General features: G+C 42.9%; 1 protein-coding gene across 1 annotated transcript in view; it reads left to right on the forward strand.

The window, feature by feature from the left end:
* psen1 (presenilin 1) overlaps positions 1-27,951 on the forward strand; it is a 61,878-nt gene that overhangs the window by 20,680 nt on the left and 13,247 nt on the right. The window contains exons 4-8 of the mRNA XM_067991140.1: positions 4,575-4,716; positions 6,638-6,705; positions 7,107-7,327; positions 26,424-26,522; positions 26,615-26,701. Of these exons, the coding sequence (XP_067847241.1) occupies positions 4,575-4,716; positions 6,638-6,705; positions 7,107-7,327; positions 26,424-26,522; positions 26,615-26,701 (617 nt within the window). The remainder of the gene's footprint in view (positions 1-4,574; positions 4,717-6,637; positions 6,706-7,106; positions 7,328-26,423; positions 26,523-26,614; positions 26,702-27,951) is intronic.

Consider the following 27,951-nt stretch of genomic DNA (forward strand, 5'->3'; position numbering starts at 1 on the left):
AGGAAAGCAGGGAGAGAACATTGGGGTACGGAGGAAAGCAGGGAGAGAACATTGGGGTACGGAGGAAAGCAGGGAGAGAACATTGGGGTACGGAGGAAAGCAGGGAGAGAACATTGGGGTACGGAGGAAAGCGGGGAGAGAACATTGGGGTACGGAGGAAAGCAGGGAGGGAACATTGGGGTACGGAGGAAAGCAGGGAGAGAACATTGGGGTACGGAGGAAAGCAGGGAGAGAGCCTGGAGGGGGAAGGGTGAACAGCCAGAAGTTATGGTCCATGTCGGTACCAACGACATAGGTAGGAAGAGGGCTGAGGTCCTGCAGGCAGAGTTTAAGGAGTTAGGAAAGAGATTAAGAAGCAGGACCTCAAAGGTAGTAATCTCTGGATTACTCCTGGTGCCACACACAAGCAAGTATAGAAATAGGAGGATAGAGCACATGAATGCGTGGCAGGAGATACTGTGCAGGAGGGAGGGCTTCAGATTCCTGGGGCATTGGCATCAGTTCTGGGGGTGGTGGGACCTGTTCAGACCGGACAGTTGCACCTCAACGGAGCCGGGACCAATGTCCTCGCGGGGAGTGTCACTAGTGCTGTGGGGGAGGGTTTAAACTAATTTGGCCGGGGGATGGGCACCAGGATGCAGCATTGGAAAGGGGAAACAAGGGGTACAAAGGATCAGGAGAGAAGGATAGCCCTAGAGTAAAAAAATAGTAAGGTGTTAGGTGGGGTCAGACCAAGAGAGATTACAAGTCTAAGACGGGTTTACAGTGCATGTGTATAAACGCACGAAGTGTGGTAAACAAGGTTGGTGAGCTGTTGGCGCAAATAGCCACATGGGAATACAATGTTGTGGCAAAAACGGAGACCTGGCTCAAAAAAGGGCAGGAGTGGGTACTAAATATTCCTGGGTACAAGGTGTTCAGGAAAGATAGGGAAGGAAAGAAAGGAGTGGGGTGGGGTGGGTGGCAGCATTGATTAAGGATTTTTTTTTATATTCATGGGATGTGGGTGTCGCTGGCAAAGCCAGCATTTATTGCCCCAACTAGTGGGCAGGAGATAGAGGAGCAAATTTGCAGGGAAATTAGAGGGATGCAAAAGCCATTAGAGTCGTGATAACGGGGGATTTCAACTATCCTAATATAGACTGGGTTACTAATATAAGGGGGGTTACTAATATAAGGGGCAAGAGGGGGTGGAATTTTTGAAATGTGTTCTCAACCAGCCCAATGAGGAAGGAGGCATTGCTGGACTTCATTCTAGGGAATGAGATGGACCAAGTGGAACAAGTGTCAGTGGGAGAGCATTTAGGGAGTAGCGATCATAGTATCAGGCTTAGAATAGCTTTGGAAAAGGACTCTGTCCACTCTAGAGTAAAAATACTCAATTGGAGGAGGGCTAATTTCAGTGGGATGAGAACAGGTCTAACCCGGGTAAATCGGAATCAAAGATTGGCAGGCAAAACTGTAATTGAACAGTAGGCGGCCTTTAAAGAGGAGATGATTCAGGTACAGACAAGGTACATTCCACGAGGGAGAAAGGTAGGGCAACTAAAGCCAGAACTCCCTGGATGACAAAGGAGATAGAGAATAAGATGAAGCGGAAAAAAACAGCATATAACAGGTGTTAGGTTGATAACACAAGTGAGAACCAGGCAGAATATAGAAAGTTCAGAGGGGAAGTGAAACAGGAAATAAGAGGGGCAAAGAGAGAGAGAGAGAGTATGAGAACAGACTGGCAACCAATGTAAAAGGGAGTCCAAAAGTCTTCTACAGATATGTTAACAGGTAGTAAGAGGAAGGGTGGGCCCGATTAGGGACCATAAAGGAGATCTACTCATGGAGGCAGTGGGCTGAGGTACTAAATGAGTACTTTCCATCTGTCTTTACCACGGAAGAAGATGCTGCCAGAGTCTCGGTAAAGGAAGATATAGTTAAGATACTGGATGGGCTAAAAATTGAGAAAGAAGAGGTGCTGGAAAGGCTAGCTGTACTTAAAATAGATAAGTCACCTGGGTCCAGATGGGATGCACCCTAGTATGCTGAGGGAAGTAAGGGGGGAAATTGCGGAGGTACTGGTCACAATCTTCCAGACATGCTTAGATACAGGAATGGTGCCAGAGGACTGGAGAATTTCAAATGTTACACCCTTGTTCAAAAAAGGGTGTAAAGATAAACCCAGCAACTATAGGCCAGTCAGTTTAACCTCGGTGGTGGGGAAACTTTTAGAAACGATAATCCGGGACAGAATTAACCTCATTTGGACGAGTGTGGATTGATTAGGGAAAGCCAGCATGGATTTGTTAAAGGCAAATCATGTTCAACCAATTTGAGAGTTTTTTGATTAGGTAACAGAGAGGGTAGATGAGGGCAATGCAGTTGATGTGTACATAGATTTTCAAAAAGCGTTTGATAAAGTGCCACATGGTAGGCTTGCTATTAAGATTGCAGCCCATGGAATAAAGGGGACAATAACAGCATGGATACAGAATTGGCTAAATGATAGGAAACAGAGTAGCGGTGAGCGATTGTTTTTCGGACTGGAGGGAGGTGTGCAGTGGTGTTCCCCAGGGGTCTGTGCTGGGACCACTGCTTTTCTTGATTATATATTAATGACTTGGACTTGGGAGTACAGGGCACAATTTCAAAATTTGCAGATGACACAAAACTTGGAAGGGTAGTAAACAGTGAGGAGGATAATGATAGACTTCAAGAGGATATAGACACTCTGGTGGCATGGGCAGACACGTGGCAGCCAAGGCTTCTTCAACAGCACCTCCCAAACCCGCGACCTCTAGCACCTAGAAGGACAAGTGCAGCAGGCACATGGGAACAGCACCACCTTCCCCTCCATGTCGGACACTATCCCGACTTGGAAATATATCGCCGTTCCTTCATCGTCACTGGGTCAAAATCCTGGAACTCCCTTCCTAACAGCACTGTGGGAGAACCTTCACCACACGGACTGCAGCGGTTCAAGAAGGTGGCTCACCACCACCTTCTCAGGAGCAATTAGGGATGGGCAATAAATGCCGGCCTTGCCAGCGATGCCCACATCCCATGAACGATTTAAAAAATAAATGAAGTTTAACCTGGAAAAGTGCGAGGTGATGCATTTCGGTAGGAAAAATGAGAGGCAATATAAACTAGAGGACACAATTCTAAAAGGGGTGGAGGAACAGAGGAATCTGAGGGCGTATGTGTATAAATCATTGAAGGTGGCAGGGCAGGTTGAGAAAGCGGTTAAAAAAGCATACAGGATCCTGGGCTTTGTAAATAGATCATTTTCACATCGTTCACCTGACGAAGGAGGAAGCCTCCGAAAGCTTGTGAATTTAAAATAAAATTGCTGGACTATAACTTGGTGTTGTAAAATTGTTTACAATTTGTAAATAGAGGCATAGAGTACAAAAGCAAGGGAGTTTTGTTGAACCTTTATAAAACGCTGGTTCGGCCACATCTGGAGCATTGTGTCCAGTTCTGGGCACCGCACTTTAGGAAAGATGTGAAGGCCTTAGAGAGGGTGCAGAGGAGATTTACTAGAATGATTCCAGGGATGAGGGACTGAAATTATGAGGATAGACTGGAGAGGCTGGGATTGTTCTTCTTGGAACAGAGACGGTTGAGAGGAGATTTGATAGAGGTATTCAAAATCATGAAGGGTCCAGACAGAGTGGATAGAGAGAAACTGTTCCCATTGGTGGAAGGGTCAAGAACCAGAGGGCATAAATTTAAGGTGATTGGCAAAAGAACCAAAGGCGATATGAGGAGAAACTTTTTTACACAGTGAGTGGTTAGGATCTGGAATGCACTGCCCGAGGGGGTGGTGGAGGCAGATTCAATCACGGACTTCAAAAGGGAACTGGATAAGTACTTGAAAGGAAAAAAATATGCAGGGCTACGGGGATAGGGCAGGGGAGTGGGATGAGCTGGATTGCTCATGCATAGAGCTGGCGTGGCCTTGATGGGCCGAATGGCCTCCTTCCATGCTGTAACCTTATACATTTCTATGATATTGGGGTACGGAGGGAAGCAAGGAGGGAATCTTGGGGTACGGAGGGAAGGAAGGAGGGAATCTTGGGGTACGGAGGGAAGCAAGGAGGGAATTTTTTGGGCTGCAGTTGTTGCAGGGGGAGGGGGGGCTCCTTGACTTTTTTTACTCTTGGTGAACCTTCCTGTTTTGCACAAAGTTTGTGACATGACAGCTTAAGTGTTGGGAAATGACTTTAAAATATTTTTAGTTGGGTCACCCCACATGGGTAATTGTACTTACCACACCAACGATTAATGTATTAACGTTACTTTAGCAGGATATCAGTACTTGCATCGATTTCAAAAAGGGAAGAAGGAGAGCTTGTGAAATATTTTAAAACGTGCAGGGAATAGACAAATTTGGGAGGTGGTCTTAAATGTTTGTACTGTACAACCACTGGGGCTTAACCTTATCTATTGCATTGCCCTTTGAGAAAAATCTTAAGGAATCTTTGTTAACGATTGATTACTAACCAAGCTGATACTGAATCAGTTCATTGTCCTGGTGAGAAGCGCCTGACTCTTGTGGGCTGTTTGTGTGCCTTCAGGTTATACACTCCATTTACAGAAGACACAGACTCTGTTGGACAGCGAGCTGTAAACTCCATATTGAATGCCATCATTATGATCAGTGTAATTATAGTGATGACACTGATTCTCGTACTTCTGTACAAGTACAGGTGCTACAAGGTATGTATCCTCAGCTTGGTCCACAGAAAAATTCTCCTGGTGTGCAAGACGCACTTTTTGCTAAATTTTGCTAGTGCAAATTTTCAACTCCCCCTTTCCCAGTGAGCAGCTTTAATTGAAATGCGGAAGAACCAAAATAAAATTGCTACACCTTTGGGGAAACAGTGGAAATGGTTGTACTTTATGCGACTAAGCCCTAATTTAATCATGTTCACTAAGTTTGTGACACTCCACATACCACAGGTTAATGTTAATTGCGTCTATTCATTTTATTTGATTTTAAATAGCTTAGTTTAATTGATCCTTTTTTTGTTATTGTGATTGTTATTGTAAATTGAGTAATCTGAAAGCAGCTTGTCCCTTTAAATGACCTCGGGTGAGATCCAAAAGATTTTTCTTTGCTGCATCCCACAAGGGCAGTCCCTAGTTATCACTTCTGGCTATCTATCGCAAGATTGAGTTAGCTTTCCTTGCTGCTGCCGTACACTGCAGTTGGTTGTCGTGAGCTATACCAAACCCAGATCCCTCTCCTGTGTTGTCCTGTAGCCTGACATTCAGTTTATGTTTCCACTTTTCCTTTTCCTTCTTTGGTCATTGCCTTGTATTTGTTCAGATTAAGTGCCATTTGCCACTCATCAGCCAATCTCCCCAACCTGTCTAGATCCCTTTTTATATTTGGTTTCTCTGTTCCATATTGTTTCAACATCTCTTCCCTGTCTAGGAAATTTTGATGTTATCAGCTAATGTTTTTTCCTGTCTGCCGCTCCCAATAATTTCTGTAAACAAATGGCCCTAGCACTAATCCCAATGGCACTTCAATACTGACCCCTTCCTATGCTAATGTTGCTCTGTTTGCATCCATATTTTGCTTTCTCTGGTTTAGCCGACTTTCAATCCACCTCAAAACCTGCCTGCTATTCTATGTTTATAATTCTTGTGGACTAATTGCTTATGAGACACTTGCTGAAATCTTTTTAAAAAATCACATTCAAAGAATTTCAGTTGTCGGCAGGGTTAGTCAGTTCCTCAGTGAACTCCAGTAAATACCTTGGGCAAAACCTTCCTCCTGTAAATCCATGCTAACCCCCCTTATTGACCGTACCTGACTTAGTCTTTCGTTATCCCCTCTTTCAGGATGCCTTCTAATACTTTTATCCATATAAATACTACACATGTTCAACATAAATGGACTACAGCTCAAGTAGCAATAATTTAAATAGCCTTGTTTTTGCTAATATGTATCTGTGGAAAGAAAGGAAGATCAAACTTGCATTTCTTTAGCGCCTTTCCTGTCAGGATGTCCCAAAGCCCTTCACAGCCAATGAAGTACTTTTGCAGTGTAGTCACTATTGTAATGTAGGAAACGTGGGAGCCAATATGTGCACAGCAAGATCCCACAAACAGCAATGAGATAATGACCAGATAATCTGTGATGTTGGTTGAGGATAAATATTGGCCAGGATACTGGGGAGAACTCACCTGCTCTTCAAATTGTGCCATGGGATCTTTAAATCCAACTAAGAGGTCAGCCAGGGCCTCTGTTTAACACCTCATCTGAAAGACGGCATCTCTGAAAGCAGTGCAGTCCCTCAGTACTGCACTGGGAGTGTCAGCCTGGATTATATGCTGAAGTCTCTGGAGTGGGACTTGAACCCATGACCTTCTGACTCAGAGGCGAGAGTGATACCTGCTGAGCCAAGGCTGACAAATCGGTAAATGTCTAGAAGACAAACAACATAAGTCACTAGGTTTATGAAAAGGAACTCTGCCACCCCCCCCCACCACCGTATCTTGATACCACAGAGACTTAGGATCCAAAACCAAATTGTATTGCTATCAATTAATGAATTATATATAAAAAAAAATTTGCAAAGCTTTTTGTTGCCCGAAGCTTTACAATTTATCTTGGTCTTTTAAACAGGTCATTCACGGATGGCTGATAATCTCATCACTCTTGCTGCTTTTCTTTTTCTCCTTCATCTATTTGGGGTAAGTTCAACCTTTTTAAAATGATGTAACTGTGCTGGTGCTTTATTGTATAGTCTGTGTCTGCCATAAAAGGGCTGATGCAATTTCCCTAATTGGTGACGACCTGGCTGTTGGATGCTCATTGAGTGCCACAGTTCTGATTTAGTCTGATATGCCCATAGGCCTCTCTCAGTGGGCAGTGTTAGCAGGATTAACTAGGTGGGTGGGTGTAAAGGAAGGAGCCCAGGGGATCCAATCTAAAGACTAATATTGGGCGTGATAATACCATTGGCCTCAAACTGTCCACCAACTGAGGAAAAATAACATGGATGCCTGGGTGGTTGAATGAATGGAGTGTGGAGCTGCAGGAAAACAGTACTTTGTTCCATCCAGCAAACCAGGGTTCTGTCATTTCTCTTCAGGGAAGTCTTCAAAACCTACAACGTTGCCATGGATTACTTCACGCTGGCAATGGTGATCTGGAACTTTGGGGTGGTCGGAATGATCTGTATCCACTGGAAGGGACCACTTCACCTGCAGCAGGCCTACTTGATCATGATCAGTGCTTTGATGGCTCTGGTTTTCATCAAATACCTCCCGGAATGGACTGCCTGGCTAATCCTGGCCGTGATTTCAATATACGGTAAGACCCGATCATTGGAGTTCACGCTTGAATTTAATCTTGGGCTGCTGATCAGATGGCGTTAAGTCCAATGTGTTCAGTAGCCACAAATGGATAGGTTGTACGAGTGAATGGTGTGATACATTTATGGTCACAGAGTGGAGATTCTGATACTGGTGATCTGAATCTTAAAGCAACGCTACCAGTAAGTGTCTTTTGAAAAGTTTTCCAAGATTCTGGTGGTTCTAAATGTATATGGCGAGGGAGAAATAGACTAACTTGTGAAAACCTGCCATCCACAGGCCAGCTATTGAATAATCAGTATAAATTAAATTCTGCTGACCGTGCATCAACATAAATCAGCTCGCTGCCTTCTCAAACTACCATAAAGTTAGTGTCCACATTACAAGTGGGTGGGAGTCAGCCTGCAAGACTTTGGCTGTACGCATTGACACAGTTATCTGTAGTGAGCTTGATTAAATGCACTGACCTGCTTAGTCCAGTGATTTGAGGGGAAGGAAGGAGGTAATCCAGGTTCAGCTCGTAGTACTAGAAAACGTCACCAGCTGTAGGAGGTATCAAAAGCTGAGAGTCCCGAAGGCTTGCTATAACTACACAAGTCATTTGGACCAAATTCTGCCTCCCTGTTCACTATCGACTTGATTGCTATATATTCTTTGGTAATCTGTTTTAAGACCATGGTTGTATAGTTTTTTCTAAATGAGGGAGAGGAAAGAAGATCTGCTTGTATTCTTCCTATAATCGATTAGCTGGTCATCATTACATCGCTGTTTGTGGGACCTTGCTGTGCACAATTTGGTTGCCTTGTTTCCTACATTACAACAGTGACTTCACTTTAAGAGTATTTAATAGGCTGTAAAGAGCTTAGGGATATCCTGAGGTGAAAGGTGCTATATAAATTCAAGTTCTTCTTTACTCCACTGATCTAATGAGGCTATATCAGTGGTGTGTGCATGTGTCCCAGAAATGACCACCTCTTTTGCCTCTCCCCTTCCATACGCACACAGAAAATATGTGGAGAAAGACTCCTCGTAAACTCTGGAACAAATTAAGTTCTTGAAGAAACCTTCGAGGCATTAATTTGTCCTGTTATTTTATCATATTCTTTAGGTGGCTGACTTTGAACGTGTGAATTTTGTGACTTCTCTGCTGCCCCTGATTTAGGCCCCTCTGTGGTACAGGGATACTTCCCAGTGTTTTTATGTGGAATTTTTAACAGAGCTGCGAAGTGTCAGTTTAGACATCCTGATTCAGGTTGGGTGGGATTGAGGATGCGACTAATACTTTCTACAGAAGTAATGATTTTTATTTCATTAAATATGTGTATGGTCAGGCTGCAATTAGTGTATTAGGAATGGGGCCAGGGTTAGGGGTGTGTATTTGTATGTAGCCTGTTTTAATGTCAGTCATTTAATACTTAGTTGCTGCAGGGAGAATAAGCCAAACTATTGAGGTTTGACTTGTCTAATAACTTTTTTAACCTCTCCACAAGTCAGTCGCTTAATACCTACTTAAAATACCAACACTGTTGGCTTTTTTAAATTCACTTTGTCCCAAATCGGCCAAAACAAATCATAAAAGCACCATGGACATTTTCCTACGTTAATGGCACTTTATAAATGCAAGTTGTTATAAATGACTCTATCGTGAAGTGGTTTCTTTGAGTGAAAATCCGCTTCCTACTGCTTCTGTCAAAAGTTGTTTATTGGTGTTTTGTTTCAAGAGAACAGGATTGAATTAAGAACTTTGCATTTTTCATGGGCAGCCTTGTGGCTTTCTGTGACAATGTATTTCAAACTGGCAAGGCAAGCAAAAGTGATTATTTAAATCCCCTTTGGTTAACATATCTGCAGACAGCTGTTTCCTACTGTTTGCTCTTATTATTGGACTTTGCTACAGTCCCCACCACATATAGCGGGTATGGTCGTGCTAACACGATTTGCCTGCTATACGTGGTGGACGCTAAATCCATCAGAACCCTTGGTGCCTAAGGTTTTGAAGAGTTAAAGATCTAAGATCCCTAAACTAGTTTATAAAGTGGTGGGGACTATATTGCATGATGCTAAATCGATCCAAAATCGGATAATTGATCTAAATGGAAAGCAAGAGATGATCTGTGTTTAGCGAAGAGCTGATTGAAGCTGCCTGAAGTCTCCATCATCTGTTGGACTGTTACTGCAGGAGTCGGAGTGTGGAGAGTTCAGGCAGCTTTATCAGCTGTTCCTGGGGCATTAAAAACCGATAAAAGGGGGGTGGATAGTGCTAGAAGCACTCAGCTCCTCAGATAAATCGTTAACAGCACTTAATCTCACTTTACTGAGGTCCGAAACGCGTATTGAACTGCCAGAAATAACCGGTGTGTTTAATGTGTTAAGTGTAGTTGAATTCAGTGGAAATGGCAAATGGTTAGCACCATAAGTGCGGACAGTGTAAGTGGTGGGGACTGTATTTACTAGATTCCGCTGACTTTTTTCCCTTTTTAAGAAAGCATTGTATGTAGTGTTCTGTACTTTAGAACATGTAACTTTTTCTCAGTCTTAAAGGAGCTGTAGCCCTTAATTGGCCCCTGTGGTAGATTCATTAGTATTGTCAATTCTATTGTCCACATTTTGCCAAGTAAAACTATATAAGGATGAAATTCTTGGAGTCTGGACTATGAGGACAAGAAGGATATTCTACTCTGGAGGTCCACCACAGCTGAGCTTGATGCTGCCCCTCAATTATCTACACGTCCACGTCAAGTAGGAAATGTGATCTTAGAGCAGGAAGGGCAGGCATTCTTATCCCCGCTCCCTCCTCTAGCATGGACGTGTTACCCACGGTCCACACTGGCTAACTGAGCATTATTGAGGAATCAGATCAGATCTTTTTTCGTCTGTGATTCTATCACACTGCACTGTGCATTAGTTCACTGAACCACAGAATGTGGGAGGGATGGAGGGTGCGTGGAGTTTTGGCGCAAAAATACAAAAGGAAAAGCAGCCCAACCATGGCTAACAAAAGAAATTAAGGATAGTATTTGATCCAAAGAGGAGTCATGTAAAGTTGCCAGAAAAAGTAGCAAGCCTGAGGATTGGGAGCATTTTAGAATTCAGCAAAAAAGGACAGAGATTGATTGAGGGGAAAAATAGAGTATGAGAGTAAACTTGCAAGGAACATAAAAGCGGACTGTAAAAGTTTCTACAAGTATGTAAAAAGAAAAAGATTAATGAAGACAAATGTAGGTCCCTTATTGTCAGAAATTGGTGAATTTATAATGGGGAACAAGGAAATGACAGAGCAATTAAACAAATATTTTGGTTCTGCCTTCACAGATGAGGACACAAATAACTTCCCAGAAATGCTAGGGAACTAAGGGCCGAGTGAGAAGGAGGAATTAAAGGAAATTAGTATTAGTAAAAAAAAATAGTGCTGGAGAAATTAATGGGACTGAAAGCCAATAAATCCCCAGGGCCTGATACTCTGCATCCCAGAGTACTAAAAGAGGTAGCCATGGAAATAATGGATGCATTAGTTGTCATCTTCCAAAATTCTATAGATTATGGAACAGTTCCTGCAGATTGGAGGGTGGCAAATGTAACCCCACTATTTAAAAAAGGAGGGAGAGAGAAAACAGGGAACGACAGACCGGTTAGCCTAACATCAGTAGTAGGGAAAATGCTGGAGTCTATTATAAAGGATGTGATAACAGGACACTTAGAAAATAACAACGGGATTAGACAAAGTCAACATGGATTTGTGAAAAGGAAATCATGTTTGACAAACCTCCTGGAGTTTTTTGAGGATGTAACTGGTAGAATAAATAAGGGAGAACCAGTGGATGTGGTTTATTTGGATTTTCAGAAGGCTTTTGATAAGGTTCCACGTAAGAGGTTAGTGTGCAAAATTAAAGCACATGGGATTGGGGGTAATATACTGGCATGGATTGAAAATTGGTTAACAGACTGGAAACAGAGTGTGGGAATAAATGGGTCTTTTTCGGGGTGGCAGGCGGTGACTAGTGGGGTACTGCAGGAATCAGTGCTTGGGCCCCAGCTATTCACAATATATATCAATGATTTGGATGAGGGAACCAAATGTAATATTTCCAAGTTTGCTGACGACACAAAACTAGGTGGGATTGTGAGTTATGAGGAGGATGCAAAGAGGCCTCAAGGCGATTGAGACAAGTTGAGTGAGTGGGCAAATACATGGCAGATGCAGTATAATGTGGATAAATGTGAAGTTATCCACTTCAGAAGGAAAAACAAAGGCAAAGTATTTAAATGGCGATAGATTGGGAAATGTTGATGTACAAAGGGACCTGGGTGTCCTTGTACACCAGTCACTGAAAGCAAACATTCAGGTGCAGCAAGCAGTTAGAAAGGCAAATGGTATGTTGGCCTGCATTGCAAGAGGATTTGAGTACAGAGCAAGGATGTCTTACTGCAGTTATACAGGGCCTTGGTGAGACCACACCTGGAGTATTGTGTGCAGTTTTGGTCTCCTTACCTAAGAGAGGATATACTTGCCATAGAGGGAGTGCAGCGAAGGTTCTCCAGACTGATTCCTGGGATGACAGGACTGTCATGTGGGGAGCGATCGGGTCGACTCGGCCTGTATTCACTCGAGTTTAGAAGAATAAGAGGGGATTTCATTGAAACATACAAAATTCTGACAGGGCTAGACAGACTGGATGCAGGGAGGATGTTTCCCCTGGCTGGGGGTCCAGAACGAGAGGTCACAGTCTCAGGATACAGGGTAGGATATTTCGGACTGAGATGAGGAGAAATCTCTTCACTCAGAGGGTGGTGAACCTGTGGAATTCTCTACCACAGAAGGCTGTGGAGGCCAATTCACTGAACAGAAATCTATCTAGCTCTTTCTTAAATATAGACACAAAAGGCATCAAGGGGTATGGGGAGAGAGCGGGAATATGGTATTGAGATAGAGGATCAGTCATGATATTGAATGGCAGAGCAGGCTCGAAGGGCCGAATGGCCTACTCCTGCTCTTATTTTCTATGTTTCTATGTTTTTACTGTTGGCACTCTAAGCAGGAGGCTCACTTGTAGTCTGGCTCTTGGGTAGCTCATGGCAAGGTGGGCAGGTGTGTGGTAAGCGTGCCATTGTGTCTCTTGCTCTTTGGGACATGGAGAGTGAGCTGAAGGGAGGTGCAGAAGCACTGCTACTGTAAAAAGGAAAACAAAGCACTGGAGTGAAGAGTGTACAAGATGCTCGCTCTTTTGGAATATGAGCAACACTTAGGAGGCAGTATTTATTGCCCATCCCTCAATGCCCTGAGGGCATTAAGAGTTAACCACATAGTGTAGGACTGGAGTCACATGTAGACCAAACTGGGTGAGGGTGGCAGTTCTCTCCTTGAAGGACATTAGTGGCCCAGCTGAATTTTAATGACAATCCGGCAGCTTTCATGATCACTTATCTTGTGCCAGCCCACAAAAGACCAGATTTACTCAGTTCAGTTTCACGACTTGTTTTGCTGGAAGTTAATTAAGGCTGAAAGTAGCTCAATTTTACCAATGTCCATTGCAGTTATTGCACTAAATAAAACGAGGCCCTAACTGTCTTTCTAAACTTCTTTTGCTTTATCGCAATCAATATAGTCCTGCATTTGAGAGTGAAATGTGGCAAATATTCTGAAGTATGCTACACCGAGTTACATTGAAACGACAGCACAAAAACGGGCCATTCGACCCAACTGGTCTATGCCAGCGTTTATGCTCCACACGAGCCTCCTCCCTCTCTACTTCTCCATTAAGATGGAGAGTGAAGTAGTTGAATCCGAAACTAGGGTCCTGAATCTAAATAAAGGAAATTACGAAAGTATGAGGTGCGAGTTGGCTATGATAGATTGGGGAACTTTACTAAAAGGGATGATGGTGGAGAGGCAATGGCTAATATTTAAAGAACGTGTGCAGGAATTACAACAATTATTCATTTCTGTGTGGCACAAAAATAAAACAGGAAAGGTGGCTCAACCGTGGCTTACAAAAGAAATTAGGGATAGTATTAGATCCAAAGAGGAGACATATAAAATTGCCAGAAAAAGCAGCAAGCCTGAGGATTGGGAGCAGTTCAGAATTCAGCAAAGGAGGACAAGGAGATTGATTAAGGGGGAAAAATAGAGTATGAGAGTAAACTAGCAGGGAACATAAAAACTGACTGTAAAAGCTTCTATAAATATGTCAAGAGAAAAAGATTAGTGAAGACAAATGTAGGTACCTTACAGTCAGAAATGGGGGAAATTATAATGGGGAACAAAGAAATGGCAGAAGAATTAAACATATACTTCGGTTCTGTCTTCACAAAGGACGACACAAATAACCTGCCAGAAATGTTAGGGAACCAAGGGTCTAGTGAGAGGGAGAAAGTAAAGGAAACCAGTATTAGTAAAAAAAATTGTGCTAGGGAAATTAATGGGGCTAAAGGCTGACAAATCCCTAGGGCCTGATGATCTACATCCCAGAGTACTAAAGGAAGTGGCCCTGGAAATAGTGGATGCATTGGTGGTCATCTTCCAAAATTCTATAGACTCTGGAACAGTTCCTACAGATTGGAGGGTGGCAAATGTAACCCCAATATTTAAAAAAGGAGGGAGAGAAAAAACAGGGAATTACAGACCAGTTAGCCTAACATCAGTAGTGGTGAAAATGCTAGAGTCTATTATAAAATATGTTTATGAAAGGTTTATGAAAGGGAAATCATGCTTAACAAATCTACTGGAGTTTTTTGAGGATGTAACTAGTAGAATAGATAGGGGAGAACCAGTGGATGTGGTGTACTTGGATTTTCAGAAGGCTTTTGATAAGGTCCCACACAAGAGGTTAGTGTGCAAAATTAAAGCACATGGGATTGGGGGGAATATACTGGCATGGATTGAGAATTGACAGACAGGAAAGAGAGAGTAGGAATAAACGGGTCTTTTTCCGTGTGGCAGGCAGTGACTAGTGGGGTACCGCAGGGATCAGTGCTTGGGCCCCAGCTATTCACAATATATATCAATGACTTGGATGAGGGAACCAAATGTAACATTTCCAAGTTTGTAGACGACACAAAGCTGGAGTGGAATGTGAGTCGTGGGTAGGATGCAAAGAGGCTCCAATGTGATTTAGACAAGTTAGGTGAGTGGGCAAGAACATGGCAGATGCAGTATAACGTGGATAAATGTGAGGTTATCCACTTTGGTTGTAAAAACAGAAAGGCAGATTATCATCTGAATGGAGATAGATTGGGAAAAGGGGAGGTGCAACGAGACCTGGGTGTCCTTGTACACCAGTCGCTGAAAGCGAGCATTCAGGTGCAGCAAGCAGTTAGGAAGGCAAATGATATGTTGGCCTTAATTGCAAGAGGATTTGAGTACAGGAGCAGGGATGTCTTACTGCAGTTATACAGGGCCTTGGTGAGACCACATCTGGAGTATTGTGTGCAGTTTTGGTCTCCTTATCTGAGGAAGGATGTCCTTGCCATGGAGGGAATGCAATGAAGGTTTACCAGACTGATTCCTGGGATGGCAGGACTGACGTATGAGGAGAGATTGGGTCTACTAGGCCTATATTCACTAGAGTTTAGAAGAATGAGAGGTGATCTCATCGAAACATATAAAATTCTAACAGGACTAGACAGACTAGATGCAGGGAGGATGTTCCCAATGGCTGGGGCGTCCAGAACCAGGGGTCACAGTCTCAGGATACGGGGTAGGACGTTTAGAACCGAGATGAGAAGAAATTTCTTCACTCAGAGGGTGGTGAACCTGTGGAATTCTCTACCACAGGAGGCAGTGGAGGCCAAGTCATTAGTTGTATTCAAGAAGGAGATAGATATATTTCTTAATGCTAAAGGGATCAAGGGATATGGGGAAAAAGCGGGAACAGGGTACTGAGTTAGACGATCAGCTGCGATCATTTTGAATGGGGGAGCAGGCCCGAAGGGCCGAATGGCCTACTCTTGCTCCTATTTTCTATGTTTCTATGAATTCCCTGTTGGATTTATTAGCAACTGTTTTATAATTATGACCCCTGGTTCTGATCTCCCCCACAAGTGGAAACATCTTCTCTACATCAACCCTATCAAACCTTTTCATTATCTTAAGGGCCTCTATCAGGTCACCCCTCAGTCTCTTCTGGAGAAAAGAGCCCCAGCCTGTCTAGTCTTTCCTGATAATTATATCCCCTCAGTTCTGGTATCATCCTTGTGAATCTTCTTTGCACCTTCTTCTGTGCCTAAATATTCTTTATATTCTGTGCTGAATTATTTAGCTTGAGTTTTTGATTTTTTTTTAATTCACACAAGATCACAGCGATTCTATGAATCAAAACACTGCTCACACAGACACGGTGTGACTGTGTTGCTGGCTGCTATAGCAATTCAACTACTCAATCCAGGTCATATGATGGGCTTACAGAGAAGCAGCTCCCTGCAGAGTACTCTGAGACAGATCAGTATAGGCTGGAACCTTCCCTCCTTACAAACGCTCTTTAGGGACCAGTCGATGGCAGTAATGGTTACACAACTGCTTTGAGAAAAGGTTAGAACATAAGAAGTAGGAGCAGGAGTAGGCCGTCCAGCCCCTCGAGCCTGCTCCACCGTTCAACAAGATCATGACTGATCTACCTCAACACCATTTTCCTGCACTATCCCCATATCCCTTGATGCCTTTACATCTAGGAATCTATCAATCTCTGTTTTGAAAATACTCGATGACTGAGCCTCCACAGCCCTCTGGGGTAGAGAATTCCAAAGATTCACCTCTGAGTGAAGAAATTACTCCTCATCTCAGTCCTAAATGGCCTACCCCTTATTCTGCGACTGTGACCCCTGGATCTAGACTCTCCAGCCAGGGGAAACATCCTCCTTGCATCTACCATGTCGAGCCTTGTAAGAATTTTGTATGTTTCAATGAGATCTCCTCTCATTCTTCTAAACTCCAGAGAATACAGGCCTAGTCGACTCAATCTCTCCTCATATGACAATCCTGCCATCCCAGGAATCAGTCTGATGAACCTCTGTTGCACTCCCTCTATGGCAAGTATATCCTTTCTTAGGTAAGGAGACCAAAATTGTACACAATACTCCAGGTGCAGTCTCACCAAGGTGCTATATAATTGCAGTAAGACATCCTTGCTCCTGTACTCTCATCCTCTTGTAATAAAGGCCAACATACCATTTGCCTTCCTAATTGGTTGCTGCACCTGCATGTTAGCTTTCAGTGACTGGTGTACAAGAACGCCCAGGTCCCTTTGAACATCAACATTTCCCAATCTCTCTCCATTTTAAAAATACTCTGCATTTCTGTTCTTCCTACCAAAGTGGATAACTTCCACATTTTTCCACATTATATTCCATCTGCCATGTTCTTGCCCACTCACTTAGCCTGTCTTAATCCCCTTGAAGCCTCTTTGCATCCTCCTCACAACTCACATTCCCACCTAGTTTTGTCATCAGCGAACTTGGAAATATTACATTAGTTTCCCAAACGGTCACAATTGGCAATAAAGTACATGGTTGGTGTTCAGATTCTACATGTAATACACTTGTGCTGTTTTCTAATGGGGCCAAAACAAATCTTTTATAAGTCAAAACAAAATTCAGCGGTGCCAACTCGATCAATCAGATCATGGCCGATCTGTACCTCAACTCCATGTGCTCCATATCGCTTGATATCTAATAAAAATCTGGCAATCTCAGTCTGAAAATTTCACTTGACCCCCAGCATCCACAGCCTTTTGGGGGAGAGTGTTCCAGATTTTGACATCGGCAGGGTAGTCGTAAGTACGTAACCGAGAACTTCCTTCTCTCTTCACCTGCACACATCAGCTCCCTCCAGCCCCCAAGTTAGAACACTCCATTCAGTCCTAGAGCTGAAGTATTATAGAATGATACAGCACAGGAGGAGGCCATTTGGCCTATCGTGCCTGTGCTGGCTCTTTGAAAGAGCTATCCAATTAGAACCACTCCCCTGCTTTTTCCCCATTGCCCTGTAAATTTTACCCCTTCAAGTATTTATCCAATTCCCTATTGAATCTGCTTCCACCTCCCTTTCAGGGAGCACATTCCAGATCATAACAATTCGCTGCGTAATTTATTTTTTCCTCGTGTACCTTTTTTATGTGAATTACCTTAAATCTGTGTCCTCTGGTTACCGACCCTTCTGCCACTGGAAACCGTTTCTCCTTATTTACTCTATCAAAATCCATCATGATTTTGAACACCTGTCAAATCTCCCCTTAACCTCCTCTGTTCTAAGGAGAACGTCCCCAGCTTCTCCAGTCTCTCCACATAACTGAAGTCCCTCATCCCTGGCACCATTCTAGTAAATCTCTTCTACATCCTCTAAGGCCTTCGCATCCTTCCTAAAGTGTGGTGCCCAGAATTGGACACAACACTCCAGCTGGGGCCGAACCAATGTTTTATTCTAGCTTCCTTGCTTTTGTACTCTATCTCTATTTTTAAAGCCAACGATCCTGTATGCCTTTTTAACAGCCTTCTCAACTTGTCTTGCCACCTGTGATAATGTGACATACTAGAACAGATGAGACAGAACTTGGAAACGTAGTAAACAGTGAGGAGGATAGTAATGGGCTTCAAGAGGACAGACAGGTTGGTGGAATGAGCGGACACATGGCAGATGAAATTTAACGCAGAAGTGCGAAGTGACACATTTTGGCAGGAAGAACGAGGAGAGGCTAATATAAACTAAATGGCACAATTCTAAAGAGGGTGCAGGAACAGAGAGATCTGGGGGTATACATGCAAAAATCTTTGAAGGTGGCAGAGCAGGTTGAGAAAGCGGTTAAAAAAGCTTACGGGATTCTGGGCTTTATAAATAGAGTACAAGAGCAAGGAAGTCATGATGAACCTTTATAAAACACTGGTTTGGCCACAGCTGGAGTATTGTGTCTAAATATTTACATGTCGGGCACCGCACTTTAGGAAGGATGTCAAGGCCTTAGGGTGCGGAAAAGATTTACTCGAACGGTTCCAGGGATGAGGGACTTCAGTTACGTGGATAGACTGGAGAAGCTGGGGTTGTTCTCCTTCGAGCAGAGAAGGTTAAGAGGAGATTTGATAGAAGTGTTCAAAATCATGAAGGGTTTAGATAAAGTAAATAAAGAGAAACTGCTCCCATTGGCGGAAGGGTTGAGAACCAGAGGGGACAGATTTAAGGTGATTGGCAAAAGAACCAAAGGCAACATGAGGAAAAACATTTTTATGCAGCGGGTGGTTATGATCTGGAATGCACTGCCCGAGGGGATGGTGGAAGCAGATTCAATCGTGGTTTTCAAAAAGGAATTGGATAAATACTTGAAGGGAAAAAATTTGCAGGGCTGTGGGGAAAGAGCGGGGGAATAGGACTAACTGGATTGCTCTTACAAAGAGCAGGCACAGGCTCGATAGGCCGAATGGCCTCTTTCTGTGCGGTAACCATTCTATGATTCTTTTATGTTTGAAGTTTATAATGGCCTGGATTGTTTTGTAGCTGAAATGAAGTGAACGCCACCTCACGAGGCGACTATTAAACATTCTCCAGGCTAATATTAGTCCCTAGTGATATTTGAATGAGTGTTCCCCACCTCACCCCTCTATTCCAAGTGAAGTGATATTCAAGACTTGCCTTTTCTTGTCTGTTAATGGTGAAATATGTCTCTAGAGTTCCCAAAGGGTTTGTCTTTCTTTTCAAAAAGCAAACACCAAAACCCACGCAGCCATCTGTTCAAGTAATTAAAAGTAGCAGACACAATAAAGCCCTCCCTGGGGTGTAATTTTTTTTCCAGGTTAGTGTATTGTTTATTGCATCTACATGTTCAGCTACATTTATACCGGTATGTTCTTGTGAGGTAGATTAAATCATCTCTTTGAACTTCAAACAATAATAGTCCTTTTTATTGTGCTGGGATTTTTTTCTTGCTTACAAGCCTCCATCTGCCACCACCAGCAGTAAAGGAGGCACTCGACAGGGGAAGGATTCTGAGAATGGAGGACCGAGAGAACTACACAGCTAACGTGGTTTGTAATATTAAGAAACCAAGGTGCAAAGCCCAGGCTCGTATTGCAGGAAACTACATGGGTAGGAGAGGAGATCCACTAAACTGAACGGTTGGGTGGTATCAAGCTTTGGCTGCAAAGCACTTTGGGATGTCCTGAGGTTGTGAAAGGTGCTATATAAAGACAAGTCATTTTTATTATTTGTGTACTCTATACCTTCCTGCTTTCTCCATTCAAGAAACATAAGGTGTTTATTGATGTTTTGTTAAAATGCTTAGACAGTCAGCCTTTGTTCAGCTCCTGCCCAACCCTTAAAGGTATTCAACATGGGACTTTTCCCCACACAGCAGTATACCAGACAAAGATTATTCGCATCCCGTGAGTCCCTTTTTAAAAAAAAAATTTTGAAGGCACGTGTATACAACGCTGATGTCCCATTTAGATGTGTTTTGTAGTAACAGTAGCCATGACCAGTGTACTGTATTACTAATTATCACACTTACTGGGACCGCCTTGCCACAAAATTAAATGTGCCCAGTTGGCATGAGGTTTTTCCTCCTATGTTACTAAACTTTAAAACCATTTTCCGCACCGTAATTTTTGGAAAGCCTTCAGGCAAGCAGCATGTTTGTTTACACAACTGAGGAGAGCCTTTCATTTGTAAGCAATGTTATGAATTATTATAAACATCTGGCTGTCAAACACTAAGCTATTTATCAATCGTTTTAGCACTTTTTAGTTTCAAGTTGTAATCATACTCGAAATTTGACAAACAAGTGTTCTCATATTATAGACCTGTTATTTTGGCCTCGTGTTCCCAGGCTGGAGAGTGGGGGGGAATTGTCCAATATTCCAGTGGTCCCTGCTGGAGGAAAGTATGTGCCTGTGTCTATTGGACTTGGGTGTAGTGTGCTCATCTTTGCTCGGCCCCCGGAGGCTAATACATCACTGTCTTAAAGAAAAAGGTAAAACAAAGACTTGCATTTATATAGCGCCTTCCACGACCTCAGGACGTCCCAAAGTGCTTTACAGCCAATGAAGTACTTTTGAAGTGGAGTCACTGTTGTAATGTAGGAAACGCGGCTGCCAATTTGCGCACAGCAAGATCCCACAAACAGCAATGTCTAAGCTCCCGTTCAGTGAATGGCCACCTCAGAGGTGTCTTGGCGTCCATTGAGTTACACCCAGTTTGGGCAAATATCCCGGTTGGGGCGGTGGGGGGGGGGGCTTTTTAGAAGAAATCCAAAGCTGATATTAAAAGAACAGTCTTGTATGGCTTAAAATTATTTGCAAAGAGCCTGTCAAGTTAACCGTCACTGAGCTTCATCAAGAATCCATTGTAGGACCGCCACCCAGACCTGCATGAGTCATTGCTTCTTCCAGCACAGTGTTGGAAAAACTAAAGCTATCCTGTTCTGCTCCGACCAGCATCTACATGCTCTGGCTATTGACTCAGGCTAAGACTGGAAGTGCGGAATCTTAGATTTACTGTGCTTGGTCCGGGGCTGAACTGCCTTCCCCACATCTGTCATCGAGACCGCCTCCTTCCATCTCTAACACCTGTCACCTCCACTCTGACCACTCCATCATCCTCCTCCCCGCCTGCCCACCACCAAAACTGAAGCCCAAATCCACTCCTTTATCTCCTCTGAACTCAATCTGTCTCCTCGCCTCTCTCCACATGACCACTCATTCAGAACTCTGTAGCCAAATCCCATGCCCCCATCACCTCAGTCCGTGTCCAGCTCTGTTGAAATTGACTTCAACATCTGTCCTCGTTTTTAAATCCCACCAAGCCCTTGCTCCATACCTCCGAAATTCCCAACCCTATGTTCCAGCAAACACCCTCTGCTCTTGTGAATAACTGGTTGCTCCTTGTTCACTGCTCGATTCATTCCAGTATTGGTGACATACATTCAACCACTGTGTCCTACCCTTTGAACTTTCTTCCCTAATCCTCCTCCTTTAAAACTCTTTGCCCATTCTCACCTTCACAGCATCATCCGTGGCTCAGTGGCTAGCACTCTTGCCTCTGAGTCGGAAGGTCGTGGATTCAAGTCCCACTTCAGAGACATGAACACATAATCCAGGCTGACACTCCCAGTGCCAGTACTGAGGGAGTGCTGCACTGTCGGAGGTGCCGTCTTTCGGATGAGATGTTAAACCGAGGCCCCGTCTGCCCTTTCAGGTAAACATAAAAGATCCCATGGTACTATTTCAAAGAATAACAGGGGAGTTTCCCTCAACCAACATCATGGAAACAGATTATCTGGTCATTATCACATTGCTGTTTGTGGGACCTTGCTGTGTGCAAATTGGCTGCCAAATTTCCTATGTTACAATAGTGACTACACTTCAAAAGTACTTAATTGGCTGTAAAGTGCTTTGGGACATCCTGAGGTTATGAAAGGCGCTTTATAATTGCAAGTTTGTTCTTTTTTTTCTTTCCCATTATCCTGTTGTTTCGGTCCTGGCTAGGGTGCCCATTTTTTTTTCTTTTTCTGGCCTGAGATGTAGGTGGTGAATACTTTAGAAATGCAATTTATAGAAATGATTAAAATTCTTGTCAATTTTGTGCTTCCACAGATCCAGCCAAGATGGTAAAATTAGTACAGAAGTATCTGTTGTACCTAACGGCTTAACTAGCAAAAATCTGTCCTTTTAATCCTGGCAGAGCTTTTATTGACCGCATTTATCTGTAAATATATTTGAGGAGTTTTGTATTTTACAACTTTGCAATTCGCATTACCACAGTTCAAGGAAACCAGCCGTTCAACATTACTCTTTTAACCCGTTGACAGGAATCTGTGGTATCTGTTTCTTGGCTGTAACTGCTGTGAGTATAAGTAACTGATGAGCTGCAAATGTAGAGGAATTTTTACATTGTTTGTGGTGACAGTAACCAGTATTGTGTACAAATGTATACTTCTGCAAGAGCCTAGTCATCTAGTCGTGGTAACTAGTTTTAAAATCCTGTATGGAGAAATATAACCTAAAGATGTCTTGAACATCTGATCTCCTTCAGTTAATGAGCTCCAATTATGAACTGGTTTTCAATGAGGAACTTGCTTCAAATGGAGTCCACCACAAGTTTTCAAAAATAGGAAGGACCTAATTTTCAGCCACAAAAATACTCAGTAAACTTTTATGTTCAGTCAGTCTACTAATGTTTGAGTTCTGTTTTTTCCCAAATCTGTGGCATCTCGTCATGTTGGAGTGCCAGGCTTGTGAATTACAACGTTAAAAGGAATGTGAATGCAGGGTTGCTGTCCCAGTCGTGGCGTTGTTCAGTGTTAGTGAAGAAAGACCAGAAAAGGCAAAGTCCAGGGAATTTGCACTTTGAAAACAGAACCAGAAATCAGGAGTTTTATTTCCTAATAAGAATGTGGATGACTGTGTACGGGTAGAATCCTGGGCATACTGTCGTCAGTCTGAGGCAAGAGAGTTAACACACAAACAACCAGAAATTGTAATTATTATAAACTTAATGTCTGGGTCACATTAATCAAGCAAGTTATAATTATGGGTTACACTTAACCACGAATAAAAACTCTAAAATGGGGTAACGCAGATAGTGCAGGGACTGACTGATTTGAACAACTGCCAAAGACTTTAAGATACCGGCTTTGTGTTAAAGAATGAATGTTTGATCTTGACATCATTCAGTAAGACAGCTGCAAGACATTCTTACCAGCAGACATCAGCTGTGCTGAGTATTTTTGTAAATTTAAGATGTTTGTGCAGTATTGATGTGCAGCCTCCATGTATGTATGTGTACCTGTATTCATTACTAGAGGGATAGAATTGAAAAGCAGAGAAGTTATGTTAAACTTGTATAGAACCTTGATTAGACCACACCTGAAGTACTGTGCACAGTTCTGGTCTCCATATTATGAAAAGGATATAAAAGCAGTGGAGAAGGTGCAAAAAAGATTCACAAGGATTATACCAGAACTGAGAGGTTGTACTTATCAGGAAAGATTGAACAAGCTGGGGCTCTTTTCCCTAGAAAAGAGAAGACTGAGGGGTGATCTGATAGAGGTCTTTAAGATTATGAAAGGTTTTGATAGGGTGGATGTAGAGAGGATGTTTACACTTATGAGAGACACCAGAAGTAGGGGCCATAAATATAAGATAGTCACTAATAAATCCAATAGGGAATTCAGGAGAAACTTTTTTACCCAAAGAGAGTGGTGAGAATGTGGAATGTGCTACCACAAGGAGTAGTTGAGATGAATAGTATAGATGCATTTAAGGGGAAGCTAAATAAACACATGAGGGAGAAAGGAATAGAAGGATATGGTGATGGGGTGAGATAAATTAGGGAGGGAATAGGCTCGTGTGGAGCATAAACACCGGCATGGAGCAGTTGGGCCGAATGGCCTGTTTCTGAGCTGTACATTCTATGTAATATGTCTGCGCTATATTTTGTAAAATTAAGATATCTGTACAGTCTTGGTCTGTCTTGCTCTTACATGAACAGTAGATTAGAAACATTCCATCATGTGTGACTGTTCTTGGTCCACTAGGATGGGATGTGCGTTTAGCCCTCTGGGTGTATCCTACAAAACACTTGCTCACTCAGCGCATCAGAAAAGACTCCGTACAGAATAAGGAGTTTAGTTTCTAGTGAACATGTTGATAAGATTGATGTTAACAATTTTGCTCGTCTAGTGTTATCCGGTTCCCACAATGCTAGGCAGGGTGCCCTTATATCCTGATGGAGAATGTTTAGGCCAGGTGTTCCCATTTATGCTTGAGGTATCTTAAACTTCATTGTAACCCAACGCATGGAGTGTTTCCTTAAATGGTATCAATTTTTAACCACAGGATAATTATACTCTGATTTAGGCTTTGTTTTGGCAGTCTCCCATCTCAGGCCTGTCTTGGATTTGCACATTTCTATGTAACGTCTTAAACCTGTAACTCTTACTCTCATCCGGTTATTGTAAATTGCTTTTATATTGATTTTGGAATAAGTCCAACATCTTCATGATCGTGGATCCGACACCAAGATTGTATTATTAAATGGGCTAGTGAAACCACTCAGGAGAGATGGTCGCAACAACAAATTGCATTTATATAGCGCCTTTAACATAGTAAAACGTCCCAAGGCCCTTCACAGGAGAGTTAGCAAACAAAATTTGACACCAAACCACATGAGATATTAGGACAGGAGAATTTTAGAGGAGAGAGAGGCAGAGAGGTTTAGGGAGGGAATTCCAGAGCTTAGTACAAGATGTGGCATCCCTGTACTCTTTTAAAAACAGGAAAGCTTTGAGTTTTAAAGCTAATTCGAGTGGCCTACTGGGACACTATTTGTATTTTAGACCCTGAGCCTATAGCCCCATATCCCCTCCATTACAAAGACTGCCTACTTCTGCCTCTGCCCATCTGCCACTGAAACCCTCATCCATACTGTCGTCATCTCCAGACTCTACAATACCAATGTTCTCCTGGCTGGCCTCCTGTCCTCCACCCTCTAAACTTCAGCTCATCCAAAACTCTGCTGCCTGTATCTATCCGACACCAAGTTCCGCTCACCCCTCACCCCTGTCATCACTGAGAAGTATTGGCCCTCAAATTAAAAATCATATATTTAATATAGGTGTTTAAAATTAAGAAGGGTTTTGATTAGAGTAGATAGGGAGAAACTGTTTCCACTGGCAGGAGGGTCAGTAACCAGAGGTGACAGATTTAAGGTAATTGGCAAAAGAACCAGAGGGGAGATGAGAATTCTTTTATGCGGTGAGATGTTACAATCTGGAATGCACTGCCTGAAAGGGAATTGGATAAATATTTGATGGGGAAAAATGTGCAGGGCTATGGGGAAAGGGCAAGGCAGTGGGTCTAATTGGATAGCTCTTTGAAAGAGCTGGCACAGGCACGATGGGCCGAATGGCCGCCTTCTGTGCTGTATGATTCTATAATCTTTAAATCCCTCCAAGGCCTCACCTGTCGCCACATTTATAACCACCTCCAGCCCTACAACCCCCTGCCCCAAGCTCTCCCTTCGTTTGACTTTGGCCCGTTGTACGTTTCTCCGCCCCCCCCCCCCCCCCCCCCCCAGCATCACCCTACCAATGGCTGTGTGTTCAGCTGCCTAGGGCCCCAGGCTCTAGAATTCCATCCATAAACCCGTCTGTGCCTCCACCTCTCCTCTTAAGACCTTCCTTAAAACCCACCTCTGACCAAGCTCTCCTGATAGCTCCTCCTTTGGCTTCACGTCCATTTTTTGATTATACTTCTGTGAAGTATAATCAACATGAAAAGCATTATATAAAGATATATTGGCCTTGGAGAGGGCATAGTACAGATTCACCAGTATGATATCAGGGCTTAAAGGTTAAATTGTGAGGCCAGGTTGCATAGACTTGGGTTGCATTCCCTTGAGTTTAGAAGGTTGAGGGTGACCTGATCAAGGTCTTTAACATAATTAAGGGATTCCATAGGGCCGATACAGAGAAACTGTTTCCTCTAGTGGAGAGTCCAGAACAAAGGGGCATAATAAAATTAGAGCGAGGCCGTTCAGGAGTGAAATCAGGAAGCACTTTTTCACACAAGGGGTGATGGAAGTCTAGAACTCACCCCCCCTCCCCCTCCAATGCTGGGAGTCAATCGGAGTTTAAGACTGAGATGAACAGATTTGTATTAGGTGATGGGATCAAGGAATATGGATCAAAGGGAGTTGAGATACAAATCAGCCATGATCTAATTGAATGGTGGAACAGGCTTGAGGGGCTGAATGGCCTCCTCCTGTTCCCATAACTGCTCCTCCTTCTCCCCTTCAAGTTATTGTGTGCAGTGTTCTGTCTTTTGCAACTTAGAAGTTCCATTGTGACACTGCTGGGTCCAAAAGGACGGGGAATACACCCGTCAGTGTGATCTAAAAGTGGTATTAATGGTTTTTTTGAAATTTCTTTTGTTCCCCCCTCACTTGATAGGCTAATCAATTATTAATAATTTCAAAAATTCATGGTCTCAATGCTATTGAATTGTTAACTGTGGTTTAGAGTGTGAGAATTGTTTTAATTCAATTTTCCATTTCCTTGCACCTTTTTCGATCAAATGATGATGCAAGGTTTGTATTGAGCAAGTGTTGTATTTTTCAGATCTGATAGCAGTGCTGTGCCCCAAGGGTCCCCTGCGTATTCTAGTCGAGACTGCCCAAGAGAGAAATGAACCAATATTTCCAGCTCTGATTTATTCCTGTAAGTTAAGATTTTTCCTTTTTTTGCTTTTTGACTCTTTAACTGAAAGTCTCAATTGAACTGGTTTAATTCTCCTGTTTGGTCTTGCGTAGCCACGATGGTATGGTTGGTTAACATGGCAGATGTTGATCCAGAAGCCAGGCCAAAACCTCCAAACGATTCTGGTTATGAATCTCACGGTGAGTACAACATTTTTGTTTTGCTCAACTTTTTAGAAAACTTCCAAGTAAAGTAGAGTCAACAAATTGAATATCTAAGATTTTAAGTTGTATAATAAAACCATACAAATCAGACACAATGTTTCATCGTGTAAAACTGTCATACTTTTCTATAATTCTGCCCTTGTTAGTGTTGCATTTAATTGATGAATAATGTTTTTCTTCTTTCAATTGCAATGTACACAAATACCAGCCTGAATAGCTCAGGAAGGTTTTACTTAATCTTTTGCACAAACTATAATCTAAGGTTTTGAAAACCAATAATTACAAGGGAATGTTTAGGATAAGTTCAAGAAATAATTAATGTTTTTCCCCGCCTTCAATCTTTTGTCATTTGTTATTGCCTTTCCTGTTTATAATTTCATGGGTGTCCTGTACTCTGATCAGAAGATAGATACAGCTAAGGAAGGTCATTCAGTCTGCCTTAACTCGTTCAGTCCCCACTCTCAATCACATCATCCAACTGTTTCTTAAATAGTTTGAGTTTCACTTCCACTACTCTACCCCCACCCTTTCTGTGAGCAAGAACCTCCTTTCCTAAATTTATCATCCACCAGTTGGAACCTGTGTTCTCTTGTGCTACTGTTGTAATTTCACGTGAAATAGTGTTTGAATTACCTCGTCAATACTGCCAGTGATCTTGGAGACTTCTAAAAAGTCACTTCAGTCACCTCCTATCGAGGCCAGAAAGCTTGTTTCTCCTGTCTGTCCTCATAAGTCCTCTGATGTTCAGTCTCAGACTCATGACTCTCTTCTGCACTAGCTCCAGGACAGTGTTCTCACAGTTGAAGAGTAGATGTACTACACAAAAACACCCTTGTCCTGTGTCACAGTAGCATGTCCACTCCTCCAATTGGGCACAGGGCTCTCTGCAGTATGCTGCAAATTACAGGAATACTTGAAAAGAAAAAGCAGAGGAATTGCTATACTCGGCCCTACTCAAGTTTCTCCAGCTGATGCTTACTATTCTGTGTATTTAGTTTTTTAAAAAGAAATGGCAAATGTCCCGGCTGAACTTTACCTCGGCAGTAACAAACATGATTGGTGGCAGATTTTATTTGTTCATGAGATGGCAAGATCACTGTGATTGCCTGTCTCAGTTCCCTTAAGAAGATGATGACAGACTGCCTTGACTTGCTGCAGTCTGTCTGGCAGTGGGGTTTCCACTATGATCATAGGGAGGGAGTTCCAGGCTTTTGACATGGCAACAA

This window comes from Heptranchias perlo, chromosome 10 (assembly GCF_035084215.1).
Source record: "Heptranchias perlo isolate sHepPer1 chromosome 10, sHepPer1.hap1, whole genome shotgun sequence".
Lineage (NCBI taxonomy): Eukaryota > Metazoa > Chordata > Chondrichthyes > Hexanchiformes > Hexanchidae > Heptranchias > Heptranchias perlo.